Below are 25419 nucleotides of genomic sequence, written 5' to 3'. Positions count from 1 at the left end.
GTCTCAGATGCTATCTGAGGACATTCTTAGCTTTGGGGTTGGCAGAAGCCAGTGGTCTGCTGAATTAATACATCCCAGGGGCTTTACTTGTTAGTTGATAGGATGTTAGGTCTGACAAAGAGGTGGGCGATAAAGGACCATGAAGGGATTAAAGATAGCCCAGGATAATTTGGTTCTTGACCCGCAACATTCCAACACACACACACACACACACACACACACACACACACACACACACACCACCCCATAAAGTTCTAGTCAGTCTATAAAATCTTCAACACAGGCGAGGCTTTGTGAGGTGTGTGTGCACAGGGGCTTCATCCCACATTACCCAGAGGAGAAAAAAGTAAATATAGGGTCTGATAAATAGCTCTATTCAAATATGATTTTTCTCTTCCAAATAATAATTTTGAACAATTACAACCATGTCTGTAATATATTAAAATATGAAATGTTTCTACTCATCTCTCTGTAATCCTAGAACTTGAGGCTGGGGCAGCAGAGTAGTGAGTTTGAGGCCAGCCTGGGCTACACGTGAGACTTTGATTCAGAACACAAAAGGAAGCAAGCAAATAAGAACCAAATGAAGGAGGGAGGGAGGAAGGGAGGGAGGGGACGGGGAAGAGGGAGGGAAAAGGTCATTCACGTCAGCTAGGAATCCTCTAGCTGTTTTATTCCTTTCCTCATACCTTAAAAAGTTGTCTTTCAGGTCAGACAGAGGCAGGAAGCCCTCCCTGTGGGCAGCTCATCTCAACACTCGCCCAAGAGAACTCGCTTGTGTGCAGGTGGTGCTGAGGGGGCTGGGAGACCCGTGTGACCTCTGCTAGCCTCCTTGTTGGCTTTGGCTGTCTGTGTGTCTATTCAGCACTGTTGGACAACTTAGGTTTCACAGTCAGCCCTTCTTGGCCCTGGTCCCTGTGGGGATTGTGACAGAACATTCTAGGGGACCGTCTAAGATCGCCAGTTAGGAGAAAGAAAAGAAAGCTTTAAGAGCCAAGTCTCCTATCGCCGGCTCAGTAAATATTCATCTTGGGGTCGGGAGAGTAGTCAGCGCTAAGGAAGGACCTGTAAGCGCGGAGAACTTTAGTCTTTGTCTTTTTGTTTTTCTGAGACAGGGTTTCTCTGTGTAGCCCTGGCTGTCCTGGAACTCACTCTGTAGACCAGGCTGGCCTTGAACTCACAGAGATCTGCCTGCCTCTGCCTCCCGAGTGCTGGGGTTAAAGGAGTGCACCACCACACCCAGCAGTTTCTGCCTTATTTATTTATTTATTTATTTATTTATTTATTTATTTATTCATTCATTCATTCATTTGTTCATTCGTTTGTTTGTTTATTTTCTATGTATTATTTATTTTACAACCCAACCACTGTTTCTCCTCCTTCCTCTCCTCTCAGTCTCTCCACCCCCACCTCTCCTTCCCCCCACCCACCCATCCACTCCTCCTCCATTTCTATTCAGGGGAGGGCAGGCCTCCCATGGATATCAACCAAACATGGTGTATCAAGCTGAATGAATGTTCATAGCAGCTCTATTAGTAATAGCCAGAAACTGGATGCAACCTAGATGTCCCTCAAGCGAAAAGCGGATAAAAAAACTGTGGTGCATTTACACAATGGAGTATTACTCAGCTACTAAAAACAATGACATCAAGAAAAATTGCAGGCAGAGGGTTTAGTCCCTGTCTTTTGTCCTCAGGGCAGCCGTAGGACTAAACCCGGGGCTCAGTCACCTGGGTGGACGGCACTGTCCAGCCGAGTGCTGACCTGCCCTTCTGTGGGGCTGTCTGCTTGGCACTGGATGTGGCCCCTTTGGTCATCTCCACAAAAGGATTCTTCTGTGACACTCCTATGAGTCTGGCTCTGTTCGTTTGCAAGCTGTTCTCTCCATCTCTGAGGCCGTACCACCAGGGCCACCTGATAACCACATCCAGATCGAGTTACACAGGCGCCGCCGTGGTGATGCCGCTGGCCTCAGAGTCCACAAGGCTGAGTGACTTGGTGGAAATATTTTCCTCCTGGGCTCCCCTTTGCCAGCTGCTCACCCTCCCGCTCGTTTTTATAATGAAAAAGGAAATTATTACTGCTTCACACGATGGCGGCTCCAGAAATTGTAAGTAAGGGGAGGCCGGGGGTGGGGAGGGCACCTCCAGGATGCACTCTGTGTTAACGGCTCAGGTTCCCCATGTGAGACCTGCCAACCAAGGCCTGCTTGGGTGGGGATACTCCCCCCGGGCCCGGTTTTCCAGAAAGCTTAGCGTTTACTAATATTGGGAGAAACAAGGGTAGTTGTTAATGGTGTGTAGCTCCATTTGGAATGTGGACAAAGACAACAGGTAGCCAGGAAGGAGGCAGACATAGGTTCATCATTGGCGCTCGCTCACCAGCCTTCAGGGGGTCTCTGTGGACCTCAGCCTGGATGGAAGCAGATTCCTAAACACCCTGGTTGTATACTTGGGAGGAATGACCTGGGACTCACCTGAGAGCGCCCTTCATGTCTGCGCTTGCTCACCCTCTCTGGAAAGTCTCTACCGTAGGAAACGTAGGAAACAGAGACCTGTGTGGGTTTGGCCTGAGGCAGAGACTCCCAGCCACTCCTCACTTGGCTGGGTGGCCTGGGTCCCCAGGGCTTGGATACTTTCCTTTTCAATTAGGTCATGTCTGCACGAGCCAGGAAAGGGCTGTGTTTGTGGGGAGCTACTGCCAGGGTGACCGTGGCCTTCCTCTCGTGCTGCTTGCATTTTGGGACAAACAAATTGAGTCTCAGAACATCTTATGTCTAGGACAGGTAAATCTATGGCTAGAAAGAAAAAAAATGTTGAAGGGCAGAGGAAGACAGCCTTAGAAATCACTCAGATGCACAGTGGCTTCTGTGTGGTAAAGGGGCTTATCTTTAAAGTGTCACTTGACTGGTTTTAAGATTGGCTGCCATCGTTGTTATTGGGGAGGAATCGAAATTCCGCTCTTTTATCAACTCTAGGTTTTTGTTTTTTTTTAATCAACAATTTCTCCTGTTTACCGTGGTCCAAGGAAAGTTGTGTTCTCAGTAGACAGATGTTTGGGACAAACCCACAGGGTGTGGGCTTCCCAGCTGACTGAAAGGATTTCAAATGGGACAGAGGCACCCCTGGCGCCCACGCTTCCCACAGGGACCAATCCCGCTCACTCCTGGCTAAGCAGGTGGAGGTGGAGCCGGAAGCCAACATCAGAGGCCCTGAGATAGTCACCATGGGGGAAAATGATCCTCCGGCAGCCGAAGCCCCCTTCTCCTTCCGATCGCTCTTTGGCTTGGATGATTTGAAAATAAGTCCTGTGGCACCAGGTAGGTGGGACTTTGTGATGTGGGCACTGGGCAGAAGTGGGGAACGTGGTCAAGTGTTCGGGGGTGTGTGTGTGTGTGTGTGTGTGTGTGTGTGTGTGTGTGTGTGTTGGGAGGGGGGGATCTCCTTGAATATTCTCTCACTCTTTCTTTCTCTCTCCTGCCTCCCTCTGTCTGTCTTTCTCTTCCCTTCTCCTTCCCTCTTTCCTGTACTGGGGATTGAACCAGGCCTTACACACGCTACATAAGCATTCTGTGACTTTGCTGTTTCCCACCTTCCCTGGGTATTTTCACATTGATAGCCGGACGCGTCCCTTTCCTGATGTCCCTTTCCTGATCTTGCCAACACAGGAGTTGGAGGGTGCTCAGGAGGAGGCCCTTTGTGTTGGGCACTTGCTAACTCCCTGCAGGTGGTATTTTTTAGTTTGTTTTGCTTTCTTCTCTTCTTGGAGGTTTTCAGAGACCCAAGCTCCACATTGGCTCTGGTTCATTTTGAAGGAGGTCAAATGCTGGCCAGGAAAACCCTGAGCCCTCCAGGAAGTCCTTAGGAATAGTGGCCGCAGCCCTTCTAGAAAACTCAGGCAAGCTGGTTTCTCACCAAAGGTTAAGTGTCCGGTTAAAAGTGAAAGGTGTAGCCACCAAAAGGACAATTGGTGTCATGAGTCACCTGCCTACTAGGTAAAGCATTTTTCCCTCTGACGAATGTTCCTGTGGGGTCTTTGTGCTGAGAGCCATCCATGGCTTGCTGGTTTGGAGAGTCCGGCTTAGGAGCAATGGGAACGATGACCTCTGGGGCTGGGGGAGGGTGGGAACTGGGACAGTTCAGGATGTAGCTCTGGACTACCTGCATCCAGGATCCCCTAAGGGTTCTTTTTAAGCCATCTGGATTGCTACAGAGTATGAAGGGCAGGGTGGGAGGCGCGGGCTCACGAAATTGGAAAAGACCCCTAGGAACTCCATCCCATGTGGGCCACGGCGATGCTGAGGATTTCCTGCTGCCCTTTTGCTGGCTGTTCAGCTTGCTTCCTGTTTGCCAGTTTCCGGAACGTCACCCCCACCCCCACCCCCCCACAGGGTGTGTGGAGACAGACATCTGTGTACACCCATGACAACATTTAAGATACCTTCCCAGACGTGACGTCGCTGGGTCAAAAACAGCATCTGCTTTTAAGCCGTGTAGAGACATCTCCAATCTCACACAAATGGGAAGCGAACCATGTCCCGTCCCTGTGCTGTGTGAGAAGCCTGGGGTCCCTGGTCCCTTCGCTGTGAGCACCAGTGGGTGTCGTACCAGCAAAGTCGTTGTGATGTTAGGATGAATTTAGGTCCGTTTTTTGTTTCATTTCCAGGGAGGTTGGGAGGTTTTCCTGCTTGTCTGTCCTTTGTGGACACTGCCCCTCTCTCGAGATGCATTTTATTCACCATCCCAAGTGTCTTTTTTAAAAATTTTTTTCCGAGACAGGGTTTCTCTGTGTAATTTTGGTGCCTGTTCTGGATCTCGCTCTGTAGACCAGGCTGGCCTCCAACTCACAGAGATCCACCTGGCTTTTGCCTCCCAAGTGCTGGGATTAAAGGCGTGTGCCACCACTGCCCGACCATCCCAAGTGTCTTAATGTGCTTTTCTATTGCTGTGATAATGTCATGACCAAAAGCAACTTGGGGAGGGAAGGTTTATGCAAGCTTTGCAGCCTGTGGTTCATCATCCAGGGAAGTCAGGGCAGGATCTCAAGGCAGGAACCTGGAGGCAGGAACCGAAGCAGAGGCCATGGAGGGGTGCTGCTTACAGGTTTCTTCAGCCCACTTTCTTATACCATTCAGAACCAACTGCTCCAAGGTAGCATCATCCACAATGATCTAGGCTTTCCATGTCCATCATTAATCAAGAAAAACACTCCATAGATATGCCCAAAGGCCAGTTCCCTTTTTCCATGACAGCTAAAGAAGTCAGAACCTAGGTAACCCAGTCTTTAGAAGCTGCAAGCAGAGCTATGCCAGCTCTGATCTGGAGGCAGACATGAACTTTACTAAACTGGACAGTGAGTGAGCTACCGGACAGCCCCATTCTGGGGGATATGTTGCCTATGTGGTAGCCTCTGCCCATGTGTGGTGCATGGCCTGGAACAAAGGTTGAGCATGACTCTGTGGGGGAAGGCCAACTCCCTTCAAGCACATGGTGTAAAAATCTCCTGTCACATCACCTACTCTGGACACATTGTTGGGTACTGGGACTTCCTTAAACTGTTCTCCCAGGGCTGCTGGGACAAAATGCCACAGCTGAGTGGCTCAGTCAGCAGAGTTTTCTTGTCTCCTTTTGGAGGCTAAAAGTCTGAAAGCTTTGATATCACTGAGGCCCTGTTCCCACAGATGCACACAGGCCCCGCCAGGCCTCATGCAGATGTAGACCTTTGGCCAACAGCCTTTGGGACTCCTCGAATTGTGGACATGTCACTCTGCCCTTGGCCTTCATCTTCACACAGCTGTCTGTTCCCTTCATCTCTTCTTGTCATCTTTCTTCTGTGCATGTCCGGGTCTGTGTTGAAGTTTCCCCCTTCCTGAGGACACCAGTCATACAAGATGAGTGCCTTCTCTAAGGACCTCATCCTAACTTGTGTTCTCTGCGACCAACCGCCAAGTAAGATCCCATTCTTGGCTGTTGGGAGTTAGGGTGTCAAAGGCTCCTTTGGAGGATACTTTTCAACCCACAACAATGTCTCCTAAGCTGGGACGGAGTGCTGGGCCGTAGCTGGGAGGGTGAGACTGACCCAGACAACGTGGCCATTCATCCAATGCAGTCAGCTAGCTGTCTTTGGGCTGGTACTTGCTCTGCACAGAGGGGACAGGGAACACGCGGCTAAATTTTAAGTTTTATGTCACTCAACATCAATGCTCCCTGGCTCCCCTCCCGGCACCCCCAAACTCCTCTGGTTCTCAGATGCAGATGCAGTGGCTGCGCAGATCTTGTCCCTGCTGCCTTTGAAGTTTTTTCCGATCATCGTCATCGGGATCATTGCCTTGATACTGGCGCTGGCCATCGGCCTGGGCAGTGAGTACCGTCCATTATTTAGTAGGTGCTCGAATACCTGCTCTGGCATTTAAACTTGCATGAGTCCCCCCACCCCCACCCCGTCTGCACTTGCTGTTGCCTGGCCTTAATTACCGGTGGGTGATGTCCTCTTGGTTTGAGGGCTACGGGTTTTCTCTGCCTGTGTGAATGTCAAGCCAGTGTGGGAGCGGGCGGGCGGGCGGGCAGGGGCTGCTGGCTGTGCTCCGGGCTCTGCCACCAGGGTACCTGCACAGTTAGAATTACTCAAAGGTAGCTGATGAAACAGGACTCTGGGATGGGAAGGGGGAGGCTGGGGTGGAGCAGACAAAGAACTCCATTCAAGGCATACCACGCACCCTGGCTATTTTTATAGGGAGGTATGTGGGGCTTTTGAGAAAGTGGGTCATAGGGAGGAAGGGGCTCTCTTAGAGCATATAGTTTCTCATTCTCCCCTTCAAGTAACTGCAGCACAGGGCGGCACAATGTGCCTCCGGCTCAGCCATGTGCTCCACAGTTTATTGGCTTCAGGCCCAGAGTGAAAGGAAGCAGGGCGTTTGAAAGGTCTCAGTTGGGGCTCTTTTTGGGCTAGCTTGGTGAGTTGGCTACCGCCATGCCTTTTTGCTCTTGACTTTGAACCCTTAGAGTCCGAATTCACCCTGATTTGTGCTTCCTGGAAGTAGTGCGACTGTGGGTGCAGCAGTCCTGCCCCTTGGAGTTCAGGACAGAAATGGGGCTGAAGGAAACAGGCTGCTGTCAGGGATGCAGTTTCAATGCAGGTGTCATTACTGATGGGCAAGTTCAAGGCCGTGCAGCAGGTGCCCAGCTGTTAGTGCCGCACCCAGAAGGGGCTGCTTGCTCGAATTCTCACTTTCCTCCCTTTGCCCAGTCCACTTCGACTGCTCTGGGAAGTACAGGTGCCATTCATCTTTCAAGTGCATCGAACTGACCGCTCGGTGTGACGGGGTCTCTGACTGCAAGGATGGGGAGGATGAGTACCGATGTGGTGAGTCGCACCCGTTCCCGGAAGGAAGCAAAAGAGAGTAAACACAGCCCAGCACTTGCCCTTCCGTCTGTGAGATGGATCCAGGGCGTAGCCATTGCCACGCCCTGTCCTCCTCACTCAGCTGGGATGTGTCTAGCGAGGTTCCGGGAGGATGTTGTGTGTGCTTGCATTCACTTGGGGGGACTGGACAGGCTCTGAGTTGGGAGGGGGTCTCAGGGTGCAGGCCACGGGGACTGTAGCATCTTGTGGGGGAGGGGCTATGGGTGGGAGTGGGCCAGGTTGGAAGAGGGGCTGGCTGCGTGGCGTGAGTGAGGCTGCAGTCAGGCTCTGCCCGGCCTCAGCCTGCACGGGTCCTCACCGCCCTTCTCCCCACGCCTGGCCAGTGCGGGTGAGCGGCCAGAGAGCAGCGCTTCAGGTGTTCGCGGCCGCCGCCTGGAGGACCGTGTGCTCCGATGACTGGAAAAACCACCACGCCAAGGTTGCCTGTGGCCAGCTGGGGTTTCCCAGGTGAGTCAGGGCCAAACAGCAAGGGTGACAGATTGCTCCTGGACAGTCAAGAGCTCTCTAGATGCGTTCACACGTCACACCTCATTCTTAGGACAACCTCGTGGCACTTGGACCTGTCTTCCTTCACAGGGAGCAAGGCAAGGCCCGAGCAGCCAGGTGACTCCAAGTCACACGGAACATTGTGTGTGAAGAGAGTTCTCAGGACTAGGCCAGGACTTCAGTTAGGTGCAAAAGCAATTTAGATCCTTGGGGCTGGGGCTCAGTTGGTAGAGCACTGACCTAGCATGCACAAAGCCATGGGTTCCGTTCCAGCACTGTAACAACCCGGCCAGGTGGCACACATGTAATCCCTGCACTGTTGGGGCAGAGGAGGGGACAATGTGTGTTCTAGGCCAGCCTGGGCTACAAGGAGAGTTTGGGACCAGCTTGAGCTGAATAGTGGGTTCCTGTCCAACAACAAAAACAAACCAACCAATCAACCAATCAACCAACCAACCAACCAACCAATCAAACAAACAAACAAAAAACAAAGACAGCCAAACAAAACATGCAAACCATAAACAACAACAACAACACCCCCCTCCCCCCCAAAAAAACAGTAACAGAAAGCAAATAGTTTGTAAGCCCAGAACTTCTGAGTGGAAAATAAATACTCTGGCTAGGTGCTTTGCAGCTTAAAAAAAGTAGATATTGGAACACTGTTGCACATGGTCATGATGATCAATCACATCCATCTCTGCACACACATCCTCAAGAGCCCCAGAGGATGGATGTAGTTATTCAAAACCACCCTTAGCCTTAGGAGACCATCTAAGACGGTGTCTTTCCATCTTCAGGGTTGGGAGTCGGCTGCTGGCTTTCCACACTGCAGCAACATGCCTTTCCTAACTGAGGGCTCGCTCCCTTTCACGGCCGTCCCTCCTGACCCCTGCCTTGTTTCCCAGGGTGCCGTTACCTTTTGACTTCTCAATACTGTAGGTCCCGGTTTACCACAGACAGGTTCCCAGGTTCCCACACTCATCTTAGGAACTGAGCAAGCTCAGTGGTGGCATTCTCAGAAGTACATTCTAGTATGTAACCAAGGAAGCAAGGTCCTCAGAACTACAGGGCTACAACCATCTGTGGAGGATCTAAGCCAGTGTGATCCTAGATGCCCCAGTGCTGAGGTCTCCCAGGCCTGCCTCCTCTGCATACCATGTCTGCCTGGGTTCCGAAATAAGCTGCAAGTAAAATTCATTGATGGCTGCAAGGGTCACTAGAGACAGTGTTGAGAATTATGTAGCTTTACTCCTTAGAGAAGAGGGAATTCAAACAGCACAAAACACACTCATACATGCACACATGTGAACACACACACATACACATACACGCACACACACACACACATGCACACATGCATGCACACACACACACACACACGCACACACACATGCACACATACGCGTGCGCACACACACACACACACGCACACATGCATGCACACACACATGCACACACACACACACACACACACACACACACACACACAGCCCCAGTTTCCCCATCAGGTATCTGTTTCCTGTCAGCCTCTTTCTCATTCCTCCTCTTCTCTTCCAGAATATTCTCCCCTTCCAAATCCCCGCCCTTGGCCATACTGTCCAGACACACTCTGCTCAAGTCCTCCGTGCACCTTGCGGACCCTGGATAGGAACTTCAGGTCTCTGGGCACATGGGAGCCACCTGACAGGGTGGGCAGCTCCTGGTTCTAAAGCCCATCCTAGCCTCCATTCCTCTCCTCTGAGAGGATGGTAGGTAGGGACTCAGCTCGTCCCTGTGCCGCTTTCTCCCGCACCATGAAAACATCACCCCCCCCCCCCCCCCCCCCCCCCCCCCCCCCGCCACAGCCCCAGTCTCTCTGACTTCCTTCCGTGTTCTCGTCTACCCTTTCCTCCTCTCCCTTTAGAAGCTCCCCTCCTCGGCCACATCTGTCTCTTATCTTAGGAATAGCAGCAGACAAGCGAGCAAACAAACAAACAAAGAATCAAAACCCAAACCAGACAGTCCAGATAATTGGCTCGAGTCTTGGTGCAGATGGAGGCCAGTCTCGTGAGACTTGCCTAGTCTCCTCCCTTAGAATGGACAATGTCAGCGCCCACCTTGAAAGGCTGAGGGAGCTCAGTGGTCACTAGAGTGATCATGGCCGTGGTCGGGGTGGCTGCTACTCTGAGGTGATCTGTGGGTTCCACTTGTGACACATAGGCTCCTTCTGCATTTCGTGAGCTCATCACCCTGCCCGTCTACCCCATGACCTGACATCCTAGCAAGAGCCGGCTCCTTCACATCAAGGCACCCTACTGCAACCTCCCCTGGGAGGAAATGCCTGGAAAACATCCTGGTGGTGTTTTCTTCAAACTCATGCTTGGCTGAACACTGCACTCTACTTACATGAGTCTCTGTGGCACTTAACAGCAATTGGATGGCATCCTGTGGGACAGACTGCTGCCACCTGTAGTATACTTTGTTCCCCCACCTTCTTTGAGGACTCCTTAAATAATTCTCCTTCTCCCCTTCTCCTTCTCCTTTTCTCCTTCTCCTTCTCCTTCTCCTTCTCCTTCTCCTTCTCCTTCTCCTTCTCCTTCTCCTTCTCCTTCTCCTTCTCCTTCTCCTTCTCCTTCTCCTTCTCCTTCTCCTTCTCCTTCTCCTTCTCCTTCTTCTTCTTCTTCTTCTTCTTCTTCTTCTTCTTCTTCTTCTTCTCCTCCTCCTTCTCTTCTTCCCTTCTTTTCTTCTTCTTCTTCTTCTTCTTCTTCTTCTTCTTCTTCTTCTTCTTCTTCTTCTTCTTCTTCTTCTTCTTCTATTGCTGGGTATGTGCTGACCTACTCTACCCTCTTCTGGTCTCTTTAATTCCATCTTCTGCACCACGGATGTATATACCCATCTCCTGACTGAGCCCATTTACTTGACCCCAGGGTCCTGGAGTCACTGCTTTCTTTCCATGAGTGCTAGGCAAAGTGGGTCAGGCTCTCATACTCCCCGAACTCCTGGCCCTCGGGAGTTAGATGTCTAGCTGCCTCCCCTGAGGCTTGGCTCCAGCAAAGCCAAGTGCATCAGAGTCGGGTGGGTGGGGACTACCTAACTGTGGCAGGAAGTGGTCTTTCTTTGTGGCTGGAGCAGGGTGGGTGGGCAGGCCAGGCTGTGGACTGGGGGACAGCAAGCAGGTCGCCAGGCCACACCCAGCCTGGAATGCCTGGCTAAGGTGTATGCATTTCATCAGCAAGATAAAGCCTTTGATGGTTTGGGGAGGACCCAAGGAGGTCCCCAAAGTGGGCTGCCTGTAATCTGGTGAGTATGTCTTGGGTGACGGATATTTCAGAGTCTCCATGACTGTTGGGTCTGGGTTTCTGATGTGCCTGCAGCTATGTGAGCTCAGACCACCTCAGAGTGGACGCACTGGAGGAGCAGTTCCAGGGCGACTTTGTGTCCATCAATCACCTCTTGCCAGATGACAAGGTGACCACGCTGCACCACTCTGTGTACATGAGGTAAGCCGTTCAATAGGTGCTACTGCTGTCTGCGTCGGTGCTGAGTCACAAGGCTGGGTTTGTGAAGCCGTGGTGCACTCTGGGAGGGAGAAGAATGTCACCTCCACGAGCAAGGGCGGAGCTCACTGCTGTGGTTAGAACAGTGGTGTCTAAGCTAGGATGCAGGGGTGAAGCCCCAACCCTGGAGAGTAGGGTTCTGTCAAGGGAAGGAAGTACAGTAGAAGAGCAACAGTGATGCCCAGTGACGGACAGGGATGTCTTCAGGCCAGTGCTGGGTCTGCCTCACAGCAGGGAAGTGTGGATGTGCGTGCGTGCGTGCGTGCGTGTAAGCAAACAAGCAGGGAAGGGAAGAGAAAGCTAGACAGCATCTTTTACAAAGTGCTTTCACATTCACCAGTTACTCACACCCCGGCCCCCCTCCAACCATCCAACCCCTGAAACTCTGATAAGGAAGAACCAGGTTCCCTTAGCAACAGTCAGATGCCCAGATCGGAGACATCTCCCCATTGGGGCCCAGGCTGAAGCAGGGAGAAAATACCACAGGTGCTCTGCAGCCAGGTTTTCCTCCGGACACCCAGGCCCCCAGGTCCAACGTGTGTGAGCCCTGCTCTGTGAACAGCAGCTTGTTGGCCTGTCCATGAACTGTTCTTTCCACTGTAGGGAGGGCTGTGCCTCGGGCTATGTGGTCACCTTGAAGTGCTCAGGTAAGTGTCTAAATACGTAGGGAGCCACATGGAAGCCTGCCCTTGTGGAGTCAGGTTCTCCCTTTGGGGACAGCTCAAGACCACGTCTCTTAGATGCCAGTGTGGGACTAGGCGCTGGGAGGTCATTGATGGGCAGGGTGAGCATGCCTGCTCTCTGAAACAGCCCTTCTCCCACAAACCCCGCACATCTCAGTCTTTTGTGTGCCCGACCCTCTCCTGCTGGGTCGGGGACAGGGACATTGCCAGGTAGGAGATTTAGGGTGATGACAGCATTACCCATAAACCCCTGTTCTCCCTCTGTAGCCTGTGGCCTGAGAACTGGCTATAGCCCCCGCATTGTGGGTGGAAACATGTCCTCGCTCGCCCAGTGGCCCTGGCAAGTCAGTCTCCAGTTCCAGGGGTACCACCTATGCGGGGGCTCTGTCATCACCCCTCTGTGGATCGTCACGGCTGCGCACTGTGTCTACGAGTAAGTGCCTGGGCCCGCTACTGTAGAGTCTGCTCTTCCCAGAGCCTTACCTAGTCCTGGGTCAGATGGAGACGGGGTGATCTGGGGGTGAGGGCAGGTTAGGAAGGCAGGAAGCCAGTCACCCTAAAGGTACATGTAGTGTAAATGCCTGCCTTTCTTAAAGTGAACCTGTCTCTGTATCTGGGAATGACATGAGCCGGGCTGGCACAGAGAGGGCAGAAAAAGGAGGAAGATTGGGGAGGGAAGAGACCTTGAAATGAGGTCCCAGGCCTTCCTGTAGCTCACTACTGTCATCCATGTTAAGGCACAGCAGGGTATCATGGGGTGGGAGTGCAGGGCACCCAGAGAACAATGAGCCCCCACCAAGCTGTGTCTGCCAGGAGTTTAGATGGCAAGGAAGCCACAGAAAGCATCTCAAACCCAGTGGCGGGTTCTCTTTCTATCTCCTGTTTCAGTTACTGTCTGGTGGAGAAAGCCACCCCCACCACCATAGCCTCTGCAGGGAGCAAAGCTGAGCCCGACCCTCAAATGCCTATCTCTCGGGTGGTGTGGAGAGAATGGCTTGTCTGGGATGTACATGGGGCGTGGTCTGTGTTCCTGCAGGACTTGGGACTGTGGTCAGTGTGGGGCACAGATGTGCGGGACCTTGGTGTCTCCCACCTGGTGACATCTCTCACTCTCTCTCTCTCTGGGCTCTTGGGACATAGAGCTCAGCATGGCTGGCTCTGTCCTGAGCCCCACCTGTCTGTCTGTGCATTTCAGCCTGTACCACCCCAAGTCCTGGACTGTCCAGGTGGGTCTTGTGTCCCTGATGGACAGTCCTGTGCCCTCCCATCTGGTGGAGAAAATCATCTACCACAGCAAGTACAAGCCAAAGCGGCTGGGCAACGACATCGCCCTCATGAAGCTGGCCGAGCCGCTCACCTTTGACGGTATGTCTAGGCTTCTGCGCCAGATAGTTGCTTTGAACTCGTTTCAAGAGCATTGGTGGTTACTTGTTGAAGCATTGGTCTAATGGCTGCTGCTTTACTGTCCTTGCCAGAAAATTCTGATGTCTGATTCAGCTGGGGATCGACACCAGTGCATTATCTTTGCTCGTTGAAGTTGTGTGCATGCACGTGCACGTGTGTGCACCCATGTAGGTGCATGCACATGGAGGCCAGAGGCCAACACCAACAACCTTGGGGTTGTTCCTAACCTGCCCTCACCCCCAGAGACTTTTCACCTTGTTATTTTGGGGGAGCAGGGTCTCTCACTGGTCTAGAGTTACCTAATAGGCTGCCTGGCCAATAAGTCCCAGGGATCCTTCTGTCTCTGTCTCCCCAGCATGGGTAACAGGCTCAGGGCCATTACATCTGGCTTTTTACATGGGTTTCACAGACCAAACTCAGGTCTTCATGGCTGTGTGGCAAGCACTTTGTCAACTGAGCCACCTTGCCAGCCCAAGTGATATGTGTCTTCAATCTGAGCATGTTAGGAGACTGAGCCCTCTCCTAAGACTTCAGTCCTCTTACCTTCTTTAGATCTGGTTTGTTGATCTTGACGGTGGCTCTGGCGTTAATTTCATCTCACAGCCTTCCTGGTTCTTCCCTGGTCTCTCAGTCTGGTCTGGTACCGCCTGCATGTCTGAGCTTCTCTAGGCCAGGCCACCTGGTGCCTCTAGGTGGTGGGAGAGAGTCACCTGCCTTTAGGGACCCAGAGCAGACAGCACGTTCCTGTCCTGGTGTTTGCTATATGGAGCCGCTTGAAGGGCATCTCCAGTGCAAAGAGCAGGATCCCAGCCTGGGGGCAGCTTTGAGGGCTTGGCAGGAGCCTCCCTCTTCCTCAGCATCTGGAAGTTTCTAGGCCTCTTCTGCTCCCTGGGCGTTCTTAGAACCGATCTCTCCCCTTCTTTCCGATTCTGCCACCTCCAGTGACTGAGGCTGTGAGTTCCAAGCACAGCACTCTGGCTGTTATAGAAACCCCCACAGAGTCAGGCCTGCCAGACCCCTCTGGCATTCTGTGAGTGGTACAGGACAAAGGAAACATTGGCTCCATCAGTGAGAGTCCTGACCTTCTGAGGATAAGCACAGTGGAGGGCAGGCAGGGCTGTTTCCCAGGTGGACTCCTCTTCTCTGCAATGTGAGATTTCTAGCACAGCAGAGAGAAAAAAACTTCTTGGGGTGGGGGTTGAGGGCTGTTACTTGCTAATTATTTTTGGTGGTATTTGAGTCTAGAAAAAGGAGGTGTCTCTAGCTGTACTTGGCTAAAGAGTTAAATACGTCTCCACCCCTCTCCACCTTTCTATTATCACCATGTGGGATGGGGGACATCTCAAGGACTGCTCACGTGAAAGCCCGGGGCACATGCAGTCACTTGGCTTTGCTAGGCTCTCAGTGGCACAGCCTAGGTACAGGCCAGTCTGCTGTCAGAACAAACACCTGGGGCAGCAGGAACATCCACAGTGTGATGTTCTGTGTATACACTCGAAGTCTGGACCAGGAGTGGCCAGCTCTGTCCCAAGGGTCAAGTGTGACTCAATGCACATTTGAGCAGGTAAAATCTTGTCATAAATCCACCAGCTCCTTTTGTTTACATCTCCTGTGGATCCAGCAACAGTGATGACATGTGATCACATGGCCCACAAGCCTGAACTATTTACTGTCCAGGGTTTTATAGCCAGGGTTTGCTGCTGGCTCTGGACACACACTACAGTCTAGTGCTACACTTGAGTTTTATAGACTCTGGGGGATGAGTAGGTAGGGCCTCTGCTCTGAGCTGGCTGCCTGCCATGACCAAGGCCCAATCCCTCCCTAGAAGACGGGTTCAGAAAGTCAGTTGATTTCTGGGACAGTGGCTTCAGGAACTTCACATCATTATTCCCTTTCTAACAGAGACTATCCAGCCTGTCTGTCTGCCCAACTCTGAAGAGAACTTTCCTGATGGGAAACTGTGCTGGACATCGGGATGGGGGGCCACGGAGGATGGAGGTCAGTGGGCTGGGAGGGCCCCTCCAATGTTCTGCCATGATGTCGCCTTAGGATACTTGGAGGTCCCAGCTCCGGGTCAGTGCAGACCAACTGTTCACAACAGCAGTCTGCTGAGTAACCATGGGCCACTGTGGCGTCACTCATCTTTGGACAGTGTGACGTTGTGAGGCTTCTCTAGGGAGAAATGGGCTATGAGGGAGAAGTGTGGGTACTTGTCCATGGAGAGGCCCTCACCCACCCATCCTTCTTGCCTCCTCTCACTCTGCAAATCAAGTGTATGAAGCACACCTAGGTGACCCCCCAAGTTTTATTCAGCATGCAGGGATACAGGGTAAAGAACTGATGTCTGTGAGAGCTGGCAGGGTGTGCTACTTTCTCCTGTGAGCATGGAGTAGAAGGCGTTACCCAGGAGCACCCACTGTGCTGGTAGTGGCAATCCTGTCAGTCACGGTCACCTGCCAGGGACATCTGTGTCCCTTGCATCAAGAGTGCAGACATGGTCTCGAGGCTCAAGGTTCCCAGCACTGACTTTCCTTTATGCATTTTCTGGACTCAGGTCAGTCTGCTGTCACTAGAAACTGTAGCAAACTACTGTGGCCTGGATGGCTCAAAAGGCTCAAAAGTGCAGATGCAAGTCTTCTCACAGTTCTAAAGTCTAAGGTCAAGGTGTCCTCAGGCCTGAGGTGGGGTCTGTCCCAGCATCTCCCCAGCATCTGGTGGCTCCAGCCATTCTCAGGTTCCTTGGCTGGCTGATGCGTCTCTCCAGTCCCAATGGCTAGATGGTTGAATTTTTGTTGTTTGGTTATCCCTCCCCCCCCCCCCCGTCCCCGCCCAAGGTGGGTTCTGGGTATTGAACCAACCACTTTACCAACTGACCCATCTCCTCAGTCCCTTGATCCCTGTCTCCATGGCATCAGTTGTCGGATTTAGAACCTGCCCTACACACAAGATGACCTGGCCTTGAGATCATACTTCAGCAAACCCAGCAGAGGCTGTTCCAAATAGGGTCACTTGTCTTGGTTACAGACAGACAAATAAGAAGGGAGCTATAGTTCAACCCATGCAGGAAGTCCCATGTTTCCCTTAGGAGACATGTTCATTCAGGGTCTCACTGCAGCCCAGACTATCCAGGAACTCACTATGTAGCCCAGGCTAGCCATGAACTTCCTAGAAACCCTCCAGCTTCAGCCCCTCAGACTCTGGGATTCAATGCCAAGCTCGTGTTTATTACCTTCCAGTCATAGCTCAGAAGTCACCAGCCAGCCTCAGGGGTCGCTGGTGCCGGCAGGCTAGTTCCTCAGGTGGCTCTGATGACAACTGTCCCCTTACCTTTGCCTCTACACTTCTGGGCTGGTGGCCTCGGCCGCATCTTCAAGGCCGACTGGCTGATCTGATGCTAAGCCCTGCCCCTCTGACGGTGCCTTCTTTGAGTCCTTGTAGTTTACGTGGGTCTACCCACATCATCCAGGCTATCTCACGCCTGTGCCCTCGAATGCCTGCCCGGGAAGTCCCCTGGCTAATGGCCTGGCCACAGGTCCAAGGCCCACACCTATATTTGGAGGGACACATTTCTGCCGACCGCATACAGCCCTGTCCGGATGTGTGTGGCCTCCGGGAGCCCGAGTTTCCCTTTTCTAGTGTGGATTGACTGGGGTGGGTCAAGGGCTTGGCTGGCTGCGGGAAGAAGCATTTGTCTACTGTTTCCCACTTCTCTTCCCCTTTGGGTCTCTTAGGGGTGTAAGTGGTCCTGATGCAGAGGTGAGAACACACAGCCCACCCAGCAGGGACACTCTGGGCCCCATGTGCTCCGTGACAGTCTGCCGTTCCAGCTACAGACCTGGTGTTCGCTCTTGTTGCTCTATGTCGGGTGGCGTGTCCCTGGCCCCCCTTTTCCTTCCATCCCTGTCTCTCTGTTTTCTAAGCCAGACTCCTCACTGCACATTTCTTCATTACTTTGAGGCAGGTGACGCCTCCCCCGTCCTGAACCACGCGGCTGTCCCTTTGATTTCAAACAAGATCTGCAACCACAGGGATGTATACGGCGGCATCATCTCCCCGTCCATGCTCTGTGCAGGCTATCTGAAGGGCGGTGTGGACAGCTGTCAGGTAAAGGACAGCCAGTTACCCTGGGGGCCAGGGCAGCAGGCAAGGGTCCAGTACAGTGACCCAACCCACGGGACAGGCCACTGCCAGCTTCCCTGTGACTGAACAAAAAGCAAATTTACATGGCATAAGGGAGAAATTTGCTTAAGATATCCCTGGCTTTCCTGGTGGCCCGGCCTGTGTTTACCCAGGCTCCCAGTTTTCCAGGGCATGGGGTGTTGCCTTTCCTAATCCTCTCTAGCCCGATTCTAAGTGTGTAGGGGCCCAACTAGAGGCACAAGCAGGTGTGAGCTGATGGATCTGGGCCCCCAAAAGCCAGAGTGGGTGAGACTGAGTACCACCTGTGGACACAGTGAGTTAGTTCTGTCTCATGCACACCCTTCCTCTTCCAGCTCCAATGGGTCACACAGGCCACCGTTGACCTTCCCGGTTTAGTGTTTGGAATCTGGAGGGAGACACACCTAGAGGGAACCCTTCCCACACAGGGCATGGGCCACCTCTTGAGCACAGCAGAGTCTATCCTACAAGTACACAGGGAGAGTGTGCCCCGCGGTGTCACCCACCTGCCACGTGAAAAGGGAAGTCGATGTCACCAGCCCAGTTCTCTTGACCTTTGCCTCCTTCTGCTCTCCAGGGAGACAGTGGGGGGCCCCTGGTGTGCCAGGAGAGGAGACTGTGGAAGCTGGTGGGCGCAACAAGCTTTGGCATTGGCTGTGCCGAGGTGAACAAGCCTGGCGTCTACACCCGAATCACCTCCTTCCTGGACTGGATTCATGAACAGTTGGAGGTGGGTGGAGTGCCCAGCGGACGTGAATGTGACTCTGCAGCTCACATGTTCCCTGAACCCAGTGTGACCGCGGCTCTGCCCTGGGGAGCCAGGAGAGGATGGACAGACTGTTGATTATGCACTGATTTGGCAACTCTGGGTATCGGCCCCAGGGCACAGCTAACCCTGTGGGTGTGACCCAGGCACGCAGGGGAGGGACAGGAAGAACGGACCTGCTTGACTCAGCAGGGAAAAAGCTGACCAGTGGGTGAGGTGTTCCCTGGGAGTGGGGGTGAGTTTGGGATGCCATATGTACATGGAGCAGAGCGGGGGGGGGGGTGTTGAGTCTAGATGAGGTAGAGCCAGGTGAGGGGGCCGGCCCCCAATGCCCCTGTGAAGTTGATGCCTTGCTCAGAGCCAGAGTGGTACAGAGTTCTTAAGCAGGAGGGGTCTGAGTAGCTTTGCTTCAGGGAAGGGGACACAGAACAGGCCTATAGAGCCTCCTGGTCAGCAAGAGGAAGACAGAGAAACTCTAAGCCACCAGGGAACTGAACTCACTGGGCACCAGGCAAAGCGATGTTCTTAGACACAGTCCTTGCTGTGGGGAGAGCCAGATGCCCACGACCCCTCTCCCTCTGAGTGGGAAAGGGCTGGAGGCCAAGCCAGGGACCAAGCACCAGGCAAATATTTACTAACTTTCTCTCGGACTGGCCTCATGTCATCCCCTCGTCCAGTTTCAAAGATATTTTCGCGTGACATAATAGGGGTGAAATTTATGTGGCATAGACAAACTTTCAAAAGACAACAGTCCCAGGGCGTTTGACACACTAACGTGTGTGGCCACCACCTCTGTTCAGTTCCAAAAACCTTCCTATCATCCCAGTGGAAAACCATGTCCCTTCCTGCCCTCCAGTCTCCAGCGATCAGCTGTGGGCTTCCAAAACCATATATATATATATATATATATATATATATATATATATATATATATATATATATATATAGTGTGTGTGTGTGTGTGTGTGTGTGTGTGTGTGTGTGTTGTTTGACACAGGGTCTTATGAAACCCAGATTGGCCTCTAAAACTCATTGTATAGCTGAGGATAATCTTCAACTTCTGATTTTCCTGCCTCCACCTCCCAAGTGTTGGGATAACAGGCATGTACCAACATACTTGGTTAATGGGATTCTGGGATTCAAACCCGGGGCCTCATGCATGCTTGGCAGGTACTCTACCACTGAGCTACACCACAGACCTTAAAAAAAAGATTATTTAATTAACTAAAGATCTTATTTTAATTTTTGATAGTGTGTGTGTGTGTGTGTGTGTGTGTGTGTGAGAGAGAGAGAGAAAGAGAGAGAGAGAGAGAGAGAGAGAGAGAGAGAGAGAGAGAGAGAAAGAGAGAGCATGTGAGTACAGCGTCTTCCAAGGTCAGAAGAGGAGGTCAGATTCCCCTGGAACTAGAGTTACAGGCTGTTGTAAACTGCTCAATGTAGGTGCTGGGAATGAAATCCAAGTCCTCTACAGTATAGAGTAGTACGTGCCCTTAACCTCTGAGCCACCTCCAAGATCTTTTTAAAGGAGCTCCTGTCATTTGAAGCAACTGACTAAGAAAAGCTACCTTCAATAACTGCCTTAGCACTCCTCAGGTGGTCATTTCTGCTTCTTTTCTTTTTAAAGTTTTGTCTTTAGTTTATGTGCATGGGTGTTTTGTCTGCAAGTCTGTCTGTGCACCATGTGTGTGCCTGATGCCTGTGGAGGCCAGAAGAAGGCATCAGATCTCTTGAGACTGGAGTTACAGACAGCTGTGAGCTGCCATGTGGGTGCTGGGAATCAAACCCAGGTCCTCTGCAAAGAGCAGCCAGTGTTCTTAACCTCTGAGCCATCTCCCCAGCCCTGATTATTTATTATTGGTTTAACTCAAGGTTCCTTTCCTTCCTTCCTTCCTTCCTTCCTTCCTTCCTTCCTTCCTTCCTTCCTTCCTTCCTTCCTTCTTTCTTTCTTTCTCTCTTTCTTTCTCTCTTTCTCCCTTCCTCCCTCCCCCTCTCTCTTTCTTTCTTTCTTTCTTTTTTTTTTTGTGACAGTTTCTCTGTGTAACCTTGGCTGTCCTGGAACCTGCTCTGTAGACCAGGCTGGCCTTGAACTCACAGAGACCTGCCAGCCTTTGCCTCTCAAGTGCTGAGACTAAAGGTTTGCACCACCACTGCCCAGCTTTCTTTTTCTTCTTTAGCACTGAGGACTGAATGCAAGGTCTTGTGTGTGCTAGGTGGGGCTCCACCACTGAGCTGCACCCTAGCCCTCGGCTTCTTCATTTGAATTTCAGCCTTAAATGAGGCAGGGCACTGAACATGGTTCCTGTGTTGGGGTGGGGTAGGGGTGGAGCAGTGGCCGGTGACGGTGACGCCTGGGCTTGTTCGGGTCTTAGCATCACTAATCATTTCTGCAGCCTTGTTTCCATCTACTGTGCATGATGGAGCCCGTTAGGGCTGGCCCAGTGGAGGCCTGGCTTACTGGTCACAGGCCGGCAGGAAGCCGCCTGTGGGAGCAGTCTGCGGGTGCCACAGTACAGCATTTAGCCAACACTTGTCTTCCCTTTGCTAGATATGGAAATGGGCATCTGAGCAGGTGATTTCCTTGTGCAGAGGCCACTGACACTGTGCGATGAGACTAGGATGCAGACAGGGCCACGTGCACACGGGAGGTGTAGCAAGCCATCGAGGAACTTTAGAAAGCAAGTGTGGCCGGGCAGTGGTGGGGCACGTCTTTAATCCCAGCACTCGGGAGGCAGAGCCAGGTGGATCTCTATGAGTTCGAGGCCAGCCTGGTCTAGAGAGTAAGATCTAGGACAGGCACCAAAACTACACAGAGAAACCCTGTCTCACAACCCCCACCCCCAAGTGAAAGCAAGTGTGCCTTCATGTGGGTGCTCTTGGGACACAGCTCCCATGTGACTGAGCCTCTTCTGAAAGTCTAAACTACCAGAGGTTACAAAGCAAAGAAGCATCTCCCCTGGCGCTTCACACTGTTGAGGAATATGGGGCAGCCAGGGGCTCAGGCTAGGAAGTCATGACGGGGACGGGGTCCTAGACAGTAGGCTTTACATTGTGGTGGGTCCTACAACCTACCTCGTGATAGATGGGGATCTTGGACAAGTGAGGGCTCCCAAGTCAGTAAGGACACATATGAGTACAGCCAAACCCAGACCAGGACCTCAGCATGACTCTGCCCAGAGAGATAAACAGATACCAAACTTGGGCTTGTCGACAAAGCCTTCCTTGGCTGTTTGCTAAAACTGAAGATCCTCAGTTCCCTCTTCCTGCCAATCCCACTGGGGATTTGGGGCAGGGACCAGGTGATCTTCATGTTTTGAATACCATTTTAGGAAGGCTGGTGTGCCAAGACTCCCCGGCCATCAGGAAAAGGCCTGGCAGTTTCTGGAATTGTCTGTTCTCTAAGGGGTTTCACCGTGGTGGCTGATTAGGCTTTCTGAGGGTCTCTTCAGGGCGTCTCAGCCGTCAGCTGTCTCTGGCCACTGAGGACCTGCAGGAGATGTCACCTGCCAGACACACCTGCTTCCAAATAGCACAGGGAAGAGCCGGAAGCCCCCTCCCTTCTGTAGGAGGAATCCCAGGTTTGACTTGTCTCACTGGAGGCCCTTCCAAGAGTCCCTTCACCTGGCCACACTGTCCCACCTGTCAGCCCCAGAGATCTCCACCCTATCATCTCCATTCTGCTCCTCACATTTCCCTATCCAGTTCGGGTTTAAAACAAAATTGTTCTGGCTCATATTAGGCCTCAGGGATATGCAGCTGAGACCCAGTGCCTTCACATAGCAGTCTGGGGACAATCTTAGGCAGAGATGAAAAGTGCAGAGGCCTTTCTGGGTGGGAGCCTTCCAGAGCTGGCAGCCTCCTCCTTCAGAGACCCAGCCCTCCACAGTGACCACTGGTAACATTTAATGGGAAATCTAGGTGCCCACGGAGTCACAGTGTCCAAGACATGGCTTGCAGGGGGAAAATGGTGACCTCTGTTTTTACTTTTAGAGAGACCTGAAGACTTGAAGAATGGGGAAGAGCCTGAGCTCCTGAGGGTGGACGCAGCCCAAGCCTTCCCTGGACTCCTGTGTGGGCATGGTGGACGCGAGTACCGGCATTTAGTGCCCTGCCCATTGCACTGAGGCAGAGTCAGCGGGAAGAGCACCCTCGCTACCATTGCTACCCAGAGCCGTCTGCTGCTAAAGCCTCTGGCCAGTGGGGTGTGGGGATGGAATGACCTCGGAGCTTTCTGTGCTTCTCAAGGACAAAAGCACCCCCACTCAGGCACCTTTCCCTGCCATCCCCCTAGATTTCCCCTGAGAGCCACTGCCAACACAGGCAACCTCTTGTGCAAAACCACTGACGCCAGTTGGTGCAGACCCGAGGCAGGAACTGCTGGTGTGGATTGTTACAGATGTAGTCACCTCTTCCTTCTGTCCCCGGGCTCCAGGTCTCAAGCCGAACTTCTGCTTCCAACAGCCCATTTCAGGAGCGGGGCAACTTAGTTTGTGAATGAGTCAGCCTAAGGTTTTGCTCCACTATTTTCTCACAGCATTTGGTGCTTGATGAACTGCTAGCTTCTGGAAGGTGCCCCTTCTTCTCTCAGCGTGGCTTGTCCTTGGGCTTACGTGAATGAGTTGTGGCGGCTCGCAGAAACCGCCATCATGGGCTCGCATCGAAAGACCACCCTACACATGTCAGGAGTCTGCATTTTCCTGTTAGAACAGGTTTCTCAGCACATTAGAAGTATCCCATGTTGCATCATGGGACTCATAAGCAGAGTAAGGGACATAGGTCTGGGCAAAGACAAGACCAGAGGACACTAAAAGCAAGCTGAATAGAAGGTCCTACGTCACCGAGGGTTGTCACACCTCCATGCACTCTGCTAATGTACTATAGCTGATGGCATCTGGGCCCCTCCTGCATGGTCCACAATCCTATGGTCCCCATATTATCCAGTAACAGAGGAGGGTTACATGGGAAGCAGCCATTGGTCATTCAAGCTTGTCACAGATTAGGTCTTCAGAATATGAATCAGTTGCTTTGTGGCTGCAACAGAAAATGTGTGTGTGTGTGTGTGTGTGTGTGTGTGTGTGTGTGTGTGTGTGTGTAGAGGAGACACCACCAAAACAAACTGCCACATGGCCATTGTGCTTGGACTCAACCCTGTCCAGATCAGAGCCACTACTCAGATCTCTGTGACTAGAATAAAGGTCCCGAGGCCCCCTGTGGGTGCCCGAATCTTCGGCTGACCCTGAGCCCTGTAGTGATGCTCCTTTTCCCTGTGCACACATCTCTGTGGTGTAGTGTATCTACTAGTCACAGGAAGAGATGGACAATCATAACTCATCATACAACACGGCAGCTCTAAAACCATATGGCATCAATACTGACTGCAAGTGTGGTGTTCTAGGGCCTCTCTCTGCTACGCCCCCGTTACAGACAACACCACACTGTGCTTTGCATTTGGAGGTCTTTATCATCCATGGCAGACCTCAGATGCTGTGGCTTGAACAAACGGGATGCATAGACAGCTCAGCAGTGAAGAGGGCTGGCTGTTCTTGCAGGGGACTGAGGTCTGTTCCCAGCTCACAACTGCCTGTGACTCCAGTTCCAGGGTATCTGACACCCTCTTCTGTCCAACTGTCCCAGGCACATATGTGCACACACACATACAGAGACATACACACACATAAATAAATATAAGATAAATCTTAAAAAAATAGATGTCTTAGTTAGGGATACTATTGCTGGGTGGAACATCATAACCAGGGAGGGTTTATTTCATTCAGAGTTCATCATCAAAGGCAGTGAGGGCAGGAACTCAAACAGGTCAGGAACCTGGACGCAGGAGCTGATGCAGAGGACATGAAGGGATGCTGCTTACTGGCTTGTTCCTCATGGCTTGCTCAGCCTGCTTTCTTATAGAACCCAGGACCAAGAGCCCAGGGGTGGCCCCACCCATGATGAGCTGGGCCCACCCCAACCAATCACTAATTAAGAAAATACCCTACAACCAGATCTTCTGGAGGCATTTTCTCACCCGAGGCTCCATCCTCTCTGATGACTCTGACTTGTGTCAAGTGGCCATTAACTAGCCAGGACACTATGTAAAGCAGACGCTGCAACCGCGGGGAAGTCAAGCCATGCCCCTCACAGCCTTTCCCATTTCATGTAGAGAGCAGGCAGGGCAGACCTACAGTGGCCTCAAAGTTCTTCTCTCTCCTCTTTGCAGCCAAAGGCAGCCACGGGCTCCCCACGCTGCAGCTTCACCCTGTTGTCTGGTGCCTTCTTGCCCGATTCCTAACACTCAGGCTGGGTCCCTGGCGTGGTTGGAAACCCTCACCCCTCAACCTCTAAGAGCCGGAAACTCCCTCTGAGCTCTGAAACTGGAGGCTCTCTCCCTTCAGAACCCGGTCCGCTGCCGTAACTATCGTAGTAAGCCTCTTCTGAAGGGTAATTTGTCTCAGCTCCTAGCCACAAACTTGTAATATCTTTTTTTTTAATATACCTATAACAGTTGCAAAGTAAAAGAAGGGCCATTTGAATGCAAGCATTGCTCTACCAAGACTCCACCCAATAAATGAAGTAACTATTAACTGACGAGTGGGTGGGTAGCATATACGGCGTGGACACACTGGACAGAGGCATGATTTATGTCTGGGGGATAGGGAAAGGCATGAGGTTTCCTCATGCTACTCAGAACAGTGTGTAACTGAAGACTCACTTAGGAGTCAATTTCTGGAATTTCCCATTTAATACCTTTGGACTACATACAGTTGACCTGTTGTAACCGACACTTTGGAAAGAGAAACCTTAGATAGGCGCTGAGGACATTTTCGTTTCAGGTGGGTTTTGCCAAATTCTCTGTGAAAATACTGCTGGTTTCTGTGTGATATAACCAAGCTGTGAAATGAGGAGTTTTCCTAAGTAGCCACCTCACTGGAGACAGCCGGACTGTGAGGCTGGCAGCAGGACATGTCCA

At 52.0% G+C, this 25419-nt stretch overlaps 1 protein-coding gene across 1 annotated transcript; it reads left to right on the top strand.

Moving 5' to 3' along the window:
- The first annotated feature begins 2932 nt into the window (after positions 1 to 2932).
- Positions 2933 to 23995, top strand: Tmprss3 (transmembrane serine protease 3). The gene is made up of 12 exons (XM_028885077.2): positions 2933 to 3319; positions 6249 to 6359; positions 7246 to 7362; positions 7746 to 7869; positions 11262 to 11387; positions 12048 to 12091; positions 12395 to 12560; positions 13323 to 13492; positions 15434 to 15529; positions 17493 to 17635; positions 18267 to 18419; positions 22443 to 23995. The coding sequence occupies exons 1-12, from the start codon at positions 3226 to 3228 to the stop codon at positions 22458 to 22460; spliced, it is 1362 nt and encodes a 453-aa protein (XP_028740910.2). The 5' UTR covers positions 2933 to 3225; the 3' UTR covers positions 22461 to 23995.
- Positions 23996 to 25419: the final 1424 nt, after the last annotated feature.

The sequence above is a fragment of the Peromyscus leucopus genome, chromosome 16_21 (genome assembly GCF_004664715.2).
Source record: "Peromyscus leucopus breed LL Stock chromosome 16_21, UCI_PerLeu_2.1, whole genome shotgun sequence".
NCBI lineage: Eukaryota > Metazoa > Chordata > Mammalia > Rodentia > Cricetidae > Peromyscus > Peromyscus leucopus.
Note: the sequence above shows the minus strand (reverse complement) of the source record. Positions and strands in the feature narration are given on the sequence as shown.

Excerpts from the sequence above, each read along its gene's own strand:
- Tmprss3 (XM_028885077.2), top strand. The coding sequence starts at position 3,226 with ATGGGGGAAAATGATCCTCCGGCAGCCGAAGCCCCCTTCTCCTTCCGA. Across the intron at positions 3,320-6,248 it reads AATAAGTCCTGTGGCACCAG|ATGCAGATGCAGTGGCTGCG; the intron begins GTAGGTGGGACT and ends TCTGGTTCTCAG. Across the intron at positions 11,388-12,047 it reads CACCACTCTGTGTACATGAG|GGAGGGCTGTGCCTCGGGCT; the intron begins GTAAGCCGTTCA and ends TTTCCACTGTAG.